Genomic DNA, 14,816 nt, shown 5'->3' with positions numbered 1-14,816 from the left:
CGTTCTCTGATCAGCTATAAATCAAAAATGGTCATGAGGTCCATACCCGAATTGCTAAATGATTCCTCCAGCCATGTTTCCATCGCAATTCCCAGGCACCTTAAAGAGGGTTCGCCACCACCATCATCTTCCTCTGATTCTGATGAGGACATAGATGAACTACCTTTTATTCCAATGCCACTTAACATGGACTTCTCTGGATCAAGGATGTCACTGAATGACATTCAGACTGATGAGCAGGAGGCAGGGAAGCAGAACGGAGCAAGTACCTGGTCTGGGTCTTCTGTTCAAGGCCAGGAGGCAATGGAGTGTGATCCTAAAGAAATGGATAAAGGACTTGAAGTGGGAGGCAAAGGCCGCCTGAGGAAAAGATCATCACAACCCAATGAAAAGGGTTCTTCAGATGAGGAAGAATCACCTGCTGAATTGCCCCAAAAATCAGAGCTGTCTAGAAAACCACTGAGACGGGGTTCAAGCATGGAGTCAGACAAACCAGAAGGTGGACGACGAAGAGGAGAGCTAAGGCGTGGTGGCTCAGCTGATAGTGCATTGATGCTTCGGATTACACCAGAAGAAGCACCTGGAGAAGGAAGTCAAGATGATGGCAGAAGAGTTCTGAAGAAAGCTGTCTCTATGGAACTACCAAAAAGGAGCACCAGCCCAGGAACTGCCAAGATGAGCCAAGAAGACTATGCTCTCAAACTGGAGCTGATGAGGCAACGACTGCTTCGTGGTGGCTCTGTGGACAACAAGATGAGTGGACTGAGAGGACCTCTGTTGGAAACATTAGGAATGGGAGATGAAAAACGTGCAGTGTCCTCAGATCGGTATTCTCGTACAGTCCGTTTGGGCCCACCTCCACTAACAAGAGCTGCATCCAGTGATTTCCCAAGGGATGAAGTTCCTAAACCAAAAGTTTTGCGCAAAAGCACTTCTTTCAGTCAGGGGGATTCAGAACCCATACCTTTGCACCGCCGTTCAGGAGCGCCTCTGGAGATTCCCTTGGCACAGATAGAAGAGAGAAGGCTCAAAGAAGCTATATCTATGTCATCTCTAACAGAGCAAACCAAGCTAGACTCCCGCCCAGTGACTCCCAGGGAGCCTTCACCAAAACCGCCAACACCAGAGTCGGTTTTGCAGGAAAGTCCAACCAAAACTGAGAGTGAGGAATCGTTTATGGAAAAAGAGATAAAGCCAGATGAGACTATAAGTGAAAAGATGGAAGGGCTGACCACAGATAGCAATTTTGATGAGAGATCAAGCACCAGTGGATTCTCAGAGAAGGACATGAGTATTTCAGAAGAACCAATGATGGAATCAGAGTCTGTAGGTCAGAGAATTCCTACACCTCCTTCTATGGTCCAAAGTCCTGCATTAGAAGAGAAAATGGAAGAGGAAGAAGAGGGAGAAAAGAAGCATGAAGAAAAGGAAGAGTTAATGAAAGAAGAAGAGGAAAGAGTTGATACTGTCACTGAATCAAACACTAAGGAAAACGTAAAAGATGTTATAGAACATATAGAAGAGAAAGTAACTATCCCTGAGAAATCCCCTGAGGTGACAATAACCACAAGCTCATTTATGCTGAGACCAACACAAGAATATTCCACTTCCCCAGGAAAAGTTGTTTCAACGTATGCGACACCCTCGCTTCCTGCTCGAGTTGTTCTGCCAGATGGAAGGACTTCAGCATATGCCAGTATAATGCAGACTATGATGGTCCCCACACTTCAGCCACTCAGTGAGCCACTGCTAGGCCCTTCTACACCTGTTGTTACTCCAACGATTTCATCATCCCCAGTATCAACGGGTATATCTTCCCCTGCCAGCTCTGAAATACCTGGTCCACCAAAGCCAGCCACCGTTTCAACCACTGAGCACCCTGCTGTATATTCCAGAGTAGCATCACCAGAGATGATAACAAAAGAACCCACTCCACCCAAGACTGTTACATATTCTTCAGCCCAAGAAGGGCTTTCAGCAGGAGCAGACCTACAGGATATCACCTCTGAAGAGGTCTTTGAGGCACGCTTTAAAAAACGTGAATCTTCTCTCACCAGAAGTCTGAAGTTTCTGTCACGCTCAAAGCAAGATGATGGATTACAAGCTGCTGCAGATTCTACAGAGAAAAGTGAAGAGATATACAGACCTGGGCCAACGGGTGCACCTTTAGAATTGAAACCAAGAAGACTTGAGGAGAAGTCAAAGTCAGTCCAGGATCTTCGTGAAGCTCAAAAGGACCAAGGCTTTATGAGAAGGCTCTCAATGCGCTTGAAGAGGACTCCATCAACAGAGCGCAAAGAGGAAATGATGAAGGAAGATGATTCTGTTGCCTCGAGACGTAGGCTTTCTTGGACTCTGGGCCGAAGAGGGTCTCAGGAGAAGAAAGAAGTAGAGATGTCAAGAATGGATGGGGGAACTGATAGATTGGTGGAAAATGATGAAAAAGAGATTAAGAAACCAAATGAATCTCCAGTGTTGGCAATGCGCAGGAAAATTGAATCAACAGTTGCTGGGATCTCTACAAGAATCCGCAGCTACTCAGAGGAGAGAAGAGCATCAGAAGACAAGGAACCCAAGAGGACACCCATTCTTTCCATGCTTCGTCGTTCAACATCAGAGAGCCGTGCAACGAAAGTTCCTCAGAACCAGCTAGTATCTCAGGCCACTAATGGTGCCTCAACCGAGTCTCTAGAGTCTATGTCCAGCCTAAAATCAGACACAGCAAAGGGTATGTCCAGTTACCTTTCCATTTTGAATCAATATTTTACCAGAGGACTATCTGTTGTACTTTTTTAAGAGTGATGTAATTTATGAAGCTTTTCTTTCCTATTTCTTTTCTTGTAGCAGGCTTGGAGGCTGAGCGCAGATCCCGCTGGGATCGATGGGGCCTGACTAGAGGGAGGCGAGATAAGACAGTGTCACAGCCTGACATACCAACAGCAATCTCTCGAGATAGTAGTTCCTTACGTTCACGTCAATACTCTAAACTGGCTTCTGGTAAGTTATATAAGAGTGTGCATAAAGTATTTGGGTAAGGCAATGATGACATTTAGTATGGGCCTCCTTTTTATTTTAATAGGAAGACCACTTACTTATATGTAGCCCTTAAATACGAAGCTACAGCCAGCAGACACTTCACTTTCTTTACCAGACCAGAAATAAAACCAAACATCACCAGCAGAGAGTGGATCTGTGACATTATTGTCACCGTGCAATAGTGGTATTTTAGAATGTGACAGTTTCCATCTGCTTGGTCAAAATGCTTGTGACTAAGAAATATATTTTTTCTCACTAAAATATAGTTACTTAGCAAAATGTGTATTTCAGTCAGACTGGGAAGCCTCAGGCACAAAAAGCAGCAGCAAGACCCCATTACAAAAAAATGCAACCATCACTTGCAACAAATAAGCCAAAAACAGCCTTAAAATAACAAGGTGGCAGTGGGTTGTAAAGCATCTTGCAAAGGCTACAACAGCCACAGACATGCTATATTAGTCATATAGTTAATAGTTATCTTGAGACACGTTATATTTTAAATTAACATTATGATGTAAATAGGGTTTTATACATGACATTTGCCAATAGGATGTACAGAAATGTATGTGCTGAGGCCTCAGATATGCTCAATTTCAGATTTTTAAAAAAATTACTTCATAATCATAACTGTTAGTTTTACCTTTCATCATACAGTATTTATGCGATTAATTATTGTAATGTCTTCAACTTCCAGATTTCCCTCCAGTATTCCATATCAAACTGAGAGATCATGTGCTGCTGGAGGGAGATCCAGTGACACTCAGCTGTTTGCCAGCTGGAAGTCCCCACCCACACATTACCTGGATGAAAGGTGAGGATCTTTAATGGGAATAAACAGTAGTGTCTTAGTGAGGGTAATACATGTGCATGTGAATAGAATCATTCTGTTTGCATTTTGCAGTAATTTGCATAATTCCTCTAACATCCATGAGTGCAGAGACACATTATGTTGCATATTGATGCAAATATGATGTAATTACAAATGCTACATACAGTGAACATAAATGTTGCTGTAGGTAAAACAGCTGAGATTATTCTTGAATGAGTTGTTATGCCAGTATCATGTTCTTTGGAGTGGTATCCTTAAGCAGCATAAATGGGCTCAAATTTACAACCTGACACAGGGCAAGTAAGAAAAGGGTAGGTAAGAAAAAGGAAATAAATATTCACCTTCAAAATTCCCTCCCTGTGCATGTGTTCTTTCTCAGACAAGAAGCCCCTAGAGATTGATGCCAGGATGAATATGATTGCTTGTCCTGATGGGAGGCAGCTGCTGATGATAATGCAGACCACCAAAAAGGACGCAGGGGTTTATGAATGTGTGGCTACGAACCCGCTGGCCTCAGTATCAAGCTCTTGCACAATATCTCTTGCACGTAAGAAATGAGACATTGTTTGAGTCTTTGAAGAAGTACATTTACTTTATCCCAACAGTATTACTAGTAATACTAATATATTTGTTTTACAGGCCTGCCCAACCGTCCTGGGACCCCAGAGATTCCTCAGAAGTACAACAACACTGCACTGGTTCTGTGGAGGCCTTCAGACACAATGGCTCCCTGCACATACTCTCTGGAGAGGCGAGCAGAGGGTCTGTGTTTGCAATAATTCTGTAATCTAGATGAACACTGCTGTACATCCATTGTTAGATTTATTAGACCTATCCTAAGTAACTCTCCAAAAGTTGATTCTGTTCATCTAGATGTAGCGTTTTCAGTGGGAGAAACGTTTCGTTACTCATCCAACTGACTTCTTCAGTCTCAGCTGACTGCAGGTTTCTTATAAACAGTACATTTGCATAATAGGTGAAACCAGCCCACTGAAGGAACAATGGGCTGGGAGGTCACCTTCATCATAATTATGCAAATTCTCATGACCATTGATCAAAGACCACTGATCAGTGGCCATGAGTACCATTCACAGAGAGTTGGGGAATGGCTGCAATCACAGTATTGTAAGATGGTGAAAGATGTACCCTTAGGCCCCCTCCTCGATTAGAGATGGTCTTTCCCTTTTCACAGAAATGGCCTCCTTGACTCCGCGCTCAAACCAGCGTTCCTCCCTGTCCAGGATGTGTACATCCTCATCATTGAAAGAGTGTCCACAGGCCTCTTTCAATGATGAGATGCATGATTGAGAATGCATCAAGACGATGTCCTAAGTAACCCTTTCAAAACCTAAAACTAAGGTTTTGAAAGGGCTACACTGAACAAACTTGGGTCTCAAACAAGCACAGAAAAACACATGTATTGCATATATATTTCATGAGACATGGCGAGTGACAAAGAGGAATTGCAACTAGAATCCCAGACACTGTATATCTCTATTTGGTTGCCATGTATTCATTAGGGCATATTAGGGCATATCTAATTGGCCCTTGGGGATAAAGTCTTTCTGATTCTGATATAGGCTTTAAGCTAAGAACACTTGATCAAGTATCATAAGGAGACACACTAATGTGTTTTAGGTGTACTTGTGTTTAACTCTTGAGCATGTCTTTTAAAATTAAATTAAATAAAGACAAAAAACCTCAGTCAAAGGGAGTATTTAATTTCATACTGCTACTTTAAGCAAGTGATCTTAATATTCCTTCCACATCTGTCCTCAGGTGAGAACAACTGGCTGATTGTGGCCACTGGGATAGCAGACTGTTATTACAATGTGACTGACTTAGCAGCAGGGGGCTCCTTCAGATTCAGGGTGGCATGTGTCAACAAAGCTGGCCAGGGCCCCTACAGCAACCTCTCAAAGGTCTTGAGCATGGATGCCTCAGGTATTTACAGAAAACCTTCAATTGTTTTACATACCCTTATCAATGAAACAATTAAAGAACTTTCAAAACTGAAAGATTTACATTTGTATCTATCGTTGTTGTTGTTGTTGTTGTTGTGCTCAGCTCATTATAGAAGGTTATATTTTTATGTGTATAATTTTGTTTTTGATGGAATAATATATATGACAAATTATTCGACTCCACTTGAGGTAAAACAAACCTCTGTGTTGTATTTGTTGCATTAATGCATAAAATCAAGTAGCTTCTTGCCTTTTCTTGTTTTTCATAGAACCAGCTAAATCCAGTGCCACAGTAGTGGTGAAGACTGTTCCTGCAATTTCTCCTCCTCCCCCTGCTGTAATGATGTCATCCATGAAAGTGCCTCCCATGAAACTAGCTCCCAGTAAATCCACAACAGTGACGAATGCTCAACTTGCCCCTCCATCAACATCAGCTCCTGCTCCACCTTTGGTTAAATCTGCCTCTCCAGTAACCATCAGTCCTGCTGTTAGTACTGCCCCGGCAGAGCCGGCTCCTGTTAAGACCACAACAACTGCCCAAGCCACACCAGCCAAAGCCAAGAGCTCTATTAGCATCAGTGTGAGCAAACCCCAGACAAAGCTGACACCCCCGCCTGTTGTTCCACCCAAACCTCAGAGTCCAGTACATACTGTCCTCCAGTTGACCAACAAACCTCCATCCCCTGTTCCACCACCTGCACCTATAATAGGGAAACCTATTTCATCTGTGCCAATGTATGTGCCAGCTGCCACTGCTCGTGCTACTCCACCTTCCCAAACTACTTCCACCCCAACAACTACCACCCCTTCAGTCACTCCCGCAACCATCTCCCCACCTGTGGTGGTGGTGCAGAGCTTGACACCAGTGTTGCAAGGAGGGGACACTCACACTACCCCATCTGGCCGGATCACTCCATCAGGACGGATCACGCCATCAGGACGTAGGACCCCACTGGGGAAGCCTGGAGAGGGATCTCTGCGTCAGGGAGTTCCACAGAAACCGTATACATTCATGGATGAGAAAGCAAGGTGATAAGTTTTGTAAAACATTTACGGTCTGAATTAGTAGCTATTTATAATTGACATAGAGAATTTTCTGTGCTTTTCCATTGGAAGTTTATATCATTTCTTTCTCATGCAGAGGTCGGTTTGGTGTGATCCGTGAATGTCGGGAGAACGCCACAGGCAACCTTTTCATGGCTAAGATTGTTCCATATGAGGCAGACAACAAGCAGGCAGTGCTGCAGGAATATGACATTCTCAAGTCGCTTCATCACGAAAGGATCATGGCTCTACACGAAGCCTATGTCACGCCACGCTACCTGGTGCTTATCTCTGAGTACTGCAGTGGGAAGGAGCTGCTCTACAGCCTTATTGATAGGTATGATTAGATAGGCCATTTTTAGCACTATCCATAAACGAGTGCCCTAAACTGTTCTACTTGGAGTGCTTAAGAAGCTGTTTAATCGTGTCTCTTAGATTCCGTTACTCGGAGGACGATGTGGTAACCTACGTCGTGCAGATCCTCCAAGGTTTGGACTACCTCCACGCTCGACGCATCCTCCACCTGGACATCAAGCCGGACAATATCATTGTCACCTATATGAATGTCATCAAGATCATTGACTTTGGCAGTGCTCAGACATACAACCCTCTGTTCCTGAAGCAATTCAGTCCTCCTGTTGGAACACTGGAGTACATATGTAAGGATTTTTGTTTTTTAACAGTGCAATGGAAATAATACAATGATGACGATAATAACTATAGAAAATCTTATGATAATAAATTCCTTAATTTGAGTTCAACTTAAAAGGCTCAAAACCATGAGAGTGCCTTGAAGCAGCTGCTGCTGTGATTTGACGCTATATAATGAAAATGTAATTGAAATTAAATAGAGCGGAGAACCACCAATCATGACAGTTTCTGTCTAATTGCTCGACACAGCAGAGCAATCAAGAGTTTAAACGACAGATATTTTACTTATAAGTGGATGAAGACTAAAACAGAGCTGATAGGGAGCAAATATTGAATTTATTTTCATCTGAAAACCTTCAGCATATTACAAAATGAATGCTGTTCTTTTTAAGTTTAATGAGCATGTAAGCCAATGTTTGCTAAATGTAAGCTAACTTCATACAGAGAAAATATTTTGTATGTACCGATAGCAGGATGTACATAAATGGTTATAAATCAGTCATTTGACCCACTTTTTTTTTGCTATAATGAACTTCAGTAAAGGTAGTGGCTATACAAGTGTGGCCTTTCCACCCATGTTATCTTTGGGCCAACAGATAATCAAATTGTCATGAGATAATTCATTTTCTCAGTGTTTAACGAGCTGCCCCTACAGCAGCATTAGCTAACTTACAGTTTTAGCCAACTAGCTAGCTTGAAAGCAGTGTGAAATATTTGAGTCAGTTGACACTGTCAAGTGAAACTGACCATACAAGTTGTTTTATGTTGGAACTACGAGAGGGTCCTTGGAATTGTTTTTCATTTATAAGAGAGCCTTTGATTATACTACTCAATATATATGTACTGAATAACTGATGGTTTTAAACCAACGCGGTTAAAGAATAACAACTGTGCATTTAAATATGAACTTTGTCTTTTGGATATATTATAACTATAATAGATATATTATAGTTTTCTTAAGCATTTTAAATAGATAAAAAACCTTTGTGTACGTTATGTAATCTTAACTGTGGCCATTTATCAGAAAAGAAATTATAACACACACAAACAAAAATCTAAGTCAAAGTGATAAATGAAAGCTCTTTGTACACACAGATAATAAAGGCCGTGAATTTGTCCTTTTTCTTGCAGCTCCAGAGATGTTGAAAGGGGATGTTGTGGGCCCACCAGCTGACATCTGGAGTGTAGGCGTGCTTACTTTCATCATGTGAGTATTGCTTTCACAGCTTCCACCCTCTGAGTTCTCTTTAAATAGAAATATATTTGTGTTCTTTATAAAAGATCAGGCTTATGATTAAGAATGGTCTGCTACATTTGTATTTTTAATTTCAAGACTTTTTAGGTATTATTCTATTATATATTTCTTTTGGTAGTATGAAATCTTCCTCCTGATTTTTCAGGTTGAGCGGCAGGTCGGCTTTCATGGATAATGATCCTCAGGAGACTGAAGCCAGAATCCAGGCAGCAAAGTTTGACCTCTCTAAACTTTACCAGAATGTGTCCCAAAGTGCCTCTCTGTTTCTTAAAAAGATCCTCTGTAGCTACCCATGGTAAGCTGAATAATGGATTCTTCTCATTTTTGCCGTACTTTGAAAGTATTGCCAATTTGTAATATTTGGCTCCTTGTCATGCTCAACAGGGCCCGTCCATCCATCAAGGACTGCTTCAGCAACTCCTGGCTTCAAGATGCCTACTTGATGCGCCTTCGTAGGCAAACTCTTACCTTTACAACCACCCGTCTCAAGGAATTCTTGGCTGACCAGCAGCGCAGGCGAGCGGAGGTGGCAACCAAGCACAAAGTTCTCCTGCGGTCTTACCAGAGCTCGCCACAAACCCCCACTAGCCCTGCCACACCGAATGTGCCAGTATCACCCACTGCACCTGTCACCTAGTGAAGAGAACTCCCACACCATTGTGGCAGGACTTTGTGGTGGGAATGGGGGGCAAACATCCTCCAAGCGAGATAAAACTTGAGGCTACAGTGAGGTGGTCCCTCCAGGTCTGACTTGAACTTGATCAGAAGAAGAAAAACCCACAAAACCAGCAATGGCTGTGATCTACAGAAACATAATTTCTATTTCTAATCTGGTTCTAAAAGAGAATCTAATGCATTAAGGAACTCTCTGAAAGAGCCTGACTGCATTTTGTATACCGTGAACCTTGTTCATACAGGGCAGGCTGTTCTTTTCAAGCTAGTACCTCAAGGTTTGTAACTTTGCAAACATTTTTGAATTAATTCCTTTCTTACTGTTGGCTGAACATTGTAAAGAGAGGAAAAACAAATACAGTGTGGTCACCGGCCATAATTTAGTAGAAAACCTCATTTAATTCCTCAGCAAAAAGCTCTTAGCACAACTTTAAAATAAGGGATAATCTACACAATTAAAAGTACATATTGAAACAACTGACACCTTTGTCACTGGAGCACATCTAAAATAGTAGTCTATAGTTGACATTCTAATGTTTCCTGACCAGAATTTTTAATGCATTATCATCCCATGGCATCAGATAATGCTGTTTTTTGTCAGATGCTGCCAGAATCTTCTCTCTGTTGCACAGAGGCAGGGATGGTATTGGCCACAGAGAGGTAGCAGTTGTGTTTCAGAGATATTAGATATTAGGATGGAGGTGTAGCAGTGGTAGGAGACCCAGGTTCACGTCAGATTGAAACTTTTGTGTTTACTACACGTTTTGGGGTTTTTTTGTTGTTTTTTTCATTTGCTGATTTGTTTTGGGTGTGGTGGTGGAGTGGGTAGCACTGTCCCCTCACAGCAAGAACATTCAAACTTCCTTGTCTTTGACTTTCTCTGTGGAATTCCCATCTTCGCCATGTTCCTGCATGGGTTGACTTGGCTATTTTAAGTGTGTTACAGTAGTAGATGTGAGAGTGTGTGCCACAAACCCACGTTGGATAAGCACTAAAAAAGAGGTATGGCTGAATTTTCTGGTTAAGTTTAGTTTAGGAGTAAGAAAAATGACTGGCAAGGTGGAGCTGTGGTTAGCATGGTTGCTTCACAGCAACAAGGTTCTGAGTCTGAATCTGCCATCATTCTATGTGGACTTTGTGTGTTCTGCCTGAGCCTGTTTGGGGTTTCTCTGGGTATCCCTGCAGATGTTTCTTCCCACAGGCCAAAATAAGTAGTTAAGAAAATGGATGGGTGATGGGTAAAATATACATAACATTTACCCTGGATGTCAAAAAATGAGTTCGGAGTGTCAGTCCTGTCTCATAAAGGCCACAGTCCAGAGTATCAGGGCACAGATGCTGAACAATGCCTTGTGTGTAACCCAGCGATGTCTGCAGCTTTGACAAAACAGCATTAATGAAAGCCAAGGTAAGGAGAGAGGGTTGTAAATGCACTGAATTATGTCTAATTCTGTGTCCTTGATTTAAACAAAAGTCACTCTCCAAACCCACAAACGAGTTTAGGGAATTGTAGTGGTATGATGGTGCTGTTGGCACTTCAGTGATTTTAAAGACTGTAGCAGTTCCAGAAAGTTTTTGTTTGTTTGTTTTTAAAAATATGTACTGAGTTAAGAGGAAACTCTGGTGGCTTCTCTACAAGGGCTATTAGAATAGGACACTTGTCTGCATTTTTCCCCTTTCCTTGTGTTCTTAGACAGCACGGTAATGATGATCTCATTCTCAAAAGCAGAATTTACTTTTTAAATTTCTTATCCCGTTGTCATCTTTGAGCTTCCATATAAACTGTTTTCCTCCCAGTGATAATGTGGACAGTTTTGCAGGGCAAATAGGCATTCGTTTCTTCACCACAGATAAGCTGTCATTGGCTTAAAGTAAACTCTTTTACTCAAACCGCAGCGAGATACCTAAGCCACAAAGAGATACTCATATCTGAGTTTTACAAAACAACTTTCGACATGTGTAATGAAGTTTTACTAACATCAAAAACACTTAATCACATCTGAAAAAATTCAGGGGATGAAAGGGAAACTGAAGCATTTTAGGAACTCACCGGGGTATCACGGTCCCCCAAAATGCCCTTGAAGAGCATTAATCAGCAAAAAATAAAAATTAAATAATAGACGTTACTGAGTGTATTAGTCCTTATTTTAGTGTTTTTAATTACCAACAGCTACTGCTTTGAGAAAGCAGTTTGCTTCATTGTTTTTAAAGAATGTAGGCTTAACTGGCAAAACCTTTTTTTAATATATAAAAAGACATAAAATCGTTATAATTAGCATTAAGCGGAACCTAAATTATGTATAACCTCAATTATATGTTTCCATGCTATACAAGCATACAAGACACCATAAGCACTAATAGCATAAATTCATCATATGAGCCCCTGAAGACCATAATAAACATCGGATCACAAGAAGTAAAACCTTTGGAAAATCTAGTGGTTCTCAAGATGTGGGGCAGGCCCCAATTATGGGGCTTAGAGCCACTGCAGGTGGCTTTATAAAATATGGAGTGAAACTAAGTTGAATCAATATTATTTATGAAAAAAAATGAAAGAGTTTGCAGATACAGTGGGGCAAAAAAGTATTTAGTCAGCCACCGATTGTGCAAGTTCCCCCACTTAAAATGATGACAGAGGTCAGTAATTTGCACCAGAGGTACACTTCAACTGTGAGAGACAGAATGTCAAAAAAAAATCCATGAATCCACATGGTAGGATTTGTAAAGAATTTATTCGTAAATCAGGGTGGAAAATAAGTATTTGGTCAATAACAAAAATACAACTCAATACTTTGTAACATAACCTTTGTTGGCAATAACAGAGGTCAAACGTTTACTATAGGTCTTTACCAGGTTTGCACACACAGTAGCTGGTATTTTGGCCCATTCCTCCATGCAGATCTTCTCGAGAGCAGTGATGTTTTGGGGCTGTCGCCGAGCAACACGGACTTTCAACTCCCGCCACAGATTTTCTATGGGGTTGAGGTCTGGAGACTGGCTAGGCCACTCCAGGACTTTCAAATGCTTCTTACGGAGCCACTCCTTTGTTGCCCGGGCGGTGTGTTTTGGATCATTGTCATGTTGGAAGACCCAGCCTCGTTTCATCTTCAAAGTTCTCACTGATGGAAGGAGGTTTTGGCTCAAAATCTCACGATACATGGCCCCATTCATTCTGTCCTTAACACGGATCAGTCGTCCTGTCCCCTTGGCAGAAAAACAGCCCCATAGCATGATGTTTCCACCCCCATGCTTCACAGTAGGTATGGTGTTCTTGGGATGCAACTCAGTATTCTTCTTCCTCCAAACACGACGAGTTGAGTTTATACCAAAAAGTTCTACTTTGGGTTCATCTGACCACATGACATTCTCCCAATCCTCTGCTGTATCATCCATGTGCTCTCTGGCAAACTTCAGACGGGCCTGGACATGCACTGGCTTCAGCAGCGGAACACGTCTGGCACTGCGGGATTTGATTCCCTGCCGTTGTAGTGTGTTACTGATGGTGACCTTTGTTACTTTGGTCCCAGCTCTCTGCAGGTCATTCACCAGGTCCCCCCGTGTGGTTCTGGGATCTTTGCTCACCGTTCTCATGATCATTTTGACCCCACGGGATGAGATTTTGCGTGGAGCCCCAGATCGAGGGAGATTATCAGTGGTCTTGTATGTCTTCCATTTTCTGATGATTGCTCCCACAGTTGATTTTTTCACACCAAGCTGCTTGCCTATTGTAGATTCACTCTTCCCTGTCTGGTGCAGGTCTACAATACTTTTCCTGGTGTCCTTCGAAAGCTCTTTGGTCTTGGCCATGGCGGAGTTTGGAGTCTGACTGTTTGAGGCTGTGGACAGGTGTCTTTTATACAGATGATGAGTTCAAACAGGTGCCATTCATACAGGTAACGAGTGGGGGACAGAAAAGCTTCTTACAGAAGACGTTACAGGTCTGTGAGAGCCAGAGATTTTCCATGTTTGAGGTGACCAAATGCTTATTTTCCACCCTAATTAACTAATAAATTCTTTACAAATCCTACCATGTGAATTCATGGATTTTTTTTTCACATTCTGTCTCTCACAGTTGAAGTGTACCTCTGGTGCAAATTACTGACCTCTGTCATCATTTTAAGTGGGGGAACTTGCACAATCGGTGGCTGACTAAATACTTTTTTGCCCCACTGTACAACTGTGCATTTACTCTACTCACTCATTTATTTCATTGAAGTTGAAATAACTGAAATGTAAACTTTCTCAAGTGGGGCATGCCAGAAAAAGTTGTCTATAAAAGATATATTTAAGTATGGATATCCATAAATATGCAGATCTAAATATATGTTTTAAATATAATATACACAGTAAATTATGAAAACCAGGCTCTGTAACTGTTTTATTTTCAGAGAAAAAATATAATAAAACACCAAACATTTGTTTGGAATCTGTCCTCTTAGAGTCAGCACATTGGCTCTAGCACTAAACTGAACACAGATTCTATCATTTTATGGCACATCAAAGGCTAATTTGCTTTTTTATAATATATGCTTTCCCCTTTGGGGGTAAACTAAGTTTTCAGACCAGCACATTTGATTTTTGATGCTGTTGCTTTCATACGTACTGATATCAAGCACAGATTTGCTCACTTAACTCAAAGTGTAACACTTATGAGAGTTTAGATCCATTTGTGGACAGATTCAGTTTTTCGGGTGTTTAAAAGCTGCTTCATACATAAAATCATGAGTTGTTTTACTGTGTATTAACTGACAAGTAGTTGGTAATCCTATGAAATTATTTCACTATTGCTTTATTGTCTAATGCTATTGCTAGATAAATACTGCCCTTCTGCAGCTCTTGTCTTCTTTGGCTCCTTTTCCTATGCAGAGTATAATCACTAAGGAAATTGTTTCAAACCTGAATGAAAACATGCAAGTCCTGCATGAAATGCAACGTTGCATTAAATCCTAAATGTCTGTGCAATTTATAATAACTTTATTTGTTCATCTTTTAAATGAAATGACAGCTGTTTGTAAGCAGACGACACAAGAGCGCTCTACATTTTGTATTTAAAATTTTGTGGAATGTGTTGCAGTGCCTCGTGACAGATATTAGACTCACAGAGATTGTAGTTTGTCAAAAAGAATGACTATTTCTTTATTTTGATAATATGACTGTGGCCGCTTTGTGTGCGTGTGTCTTTTGCAAATTGTTTATTTATTGAGTGACTGTATTTGTTACGGCTTCTGCTTTTTATCTGTGAAACATTTGAATCTGGCATGGAAACGGCATGACAGTTGTTAAGATTAAGAACAATAAAGGAAATGTGACAAATATAAGGGAAAACTTGCCATCTTCTTGGCTGAAAACTGCATGTAAGACCATG

At 41.3% G+C, this 14,816-nt stretch overlaps 1 protein-coding gene across 5 annotated transcripts in view; it reads left to right on the top strand.

Moving 5' to 3' along the window:
• Positions 1 to 14,769, top strand: part of spegb (striated muscle enriched protein kinase b) — a 41,643-nt gene extending 26,874 nt beyond the window's left edge. For 3 of the 5 annotated variants that reach the window (XM_085434643.1, XM_085434641.1, XM_085434645.1), the window contains exons 30-41: positions 1 to 2,728; positions 2,845 to 2,997; positions 3,731 to 3,847; positions 4,245 to 4,412; positions 4,505 to 4,627; positions 5,645 to 5,809; positions 6,099 to 6,858; positions 6,971 to 7,210; positions 7,309 to 7,532; positions 8,656 to 8,731; positions 8,925 to 9,074; positions 9,164 to 14,769. In XM_085434643.1, the coding sequence (XP_085290769.1) occupies positions 1 to 2,728; positions 2,845 to 2,997; positions 3,731 to 3,847; positions 4,245 to 4,412; positions 4,505 to 4,627; positions 5,645 to 5,809; positions 6,099 to 6,858; positions 6,971 to 7,210; positions 7,309 to 7,532; positions 8,656 to 8,731; positions 8,925 to 9,074; positions 9,164 to 9,416 (5,157 nt within the window). In that variant the 3' untranslated portion in view covers positions 9,417 to 14,769. The remainder of the gene's footprint in view (positions 2,729 to 2,844; positions 2,998 to 3,730; positions 3,848 to 4,244; positions 4,413 to 4,504; positions 4,628 to 5,644; positions 5,810 to 6,098; positions 6,859 to 6,970; positions 7,211 to 7,308; positions 7,533 to 8,655; positions 8,732 to 8,924; positions 9,075 to 9,163) is intronic. The other 2 variants (XM_085434642.1, XM_085434644.1) reach the window with 1 other exon arrangement.
• The last annotated feature ends 47 nt before the right edge of the window (positions 14,770 to 14,816 follow it).

The sequence above is a fragment of the Copadichromis virginalis genome, linkage group LG16 (assembly GCF_057382275.1).
Source record: "Copadichromis virginalis isolate Kocher_CV1m ecotype Utaka linkage group LG16, C_Virginalis_male_GT1.1, whole genome shotgun sequence".
Lineage (NCBI taxonomy): Eukaryota > Metazoa > Chordata > Actinopteri > Cichliformes > Cichlidae > Copadichromis > Copadichromis virginalis.
This window is presented reverse-complemented; position numbering and strand designations above follow the sequence as displayed.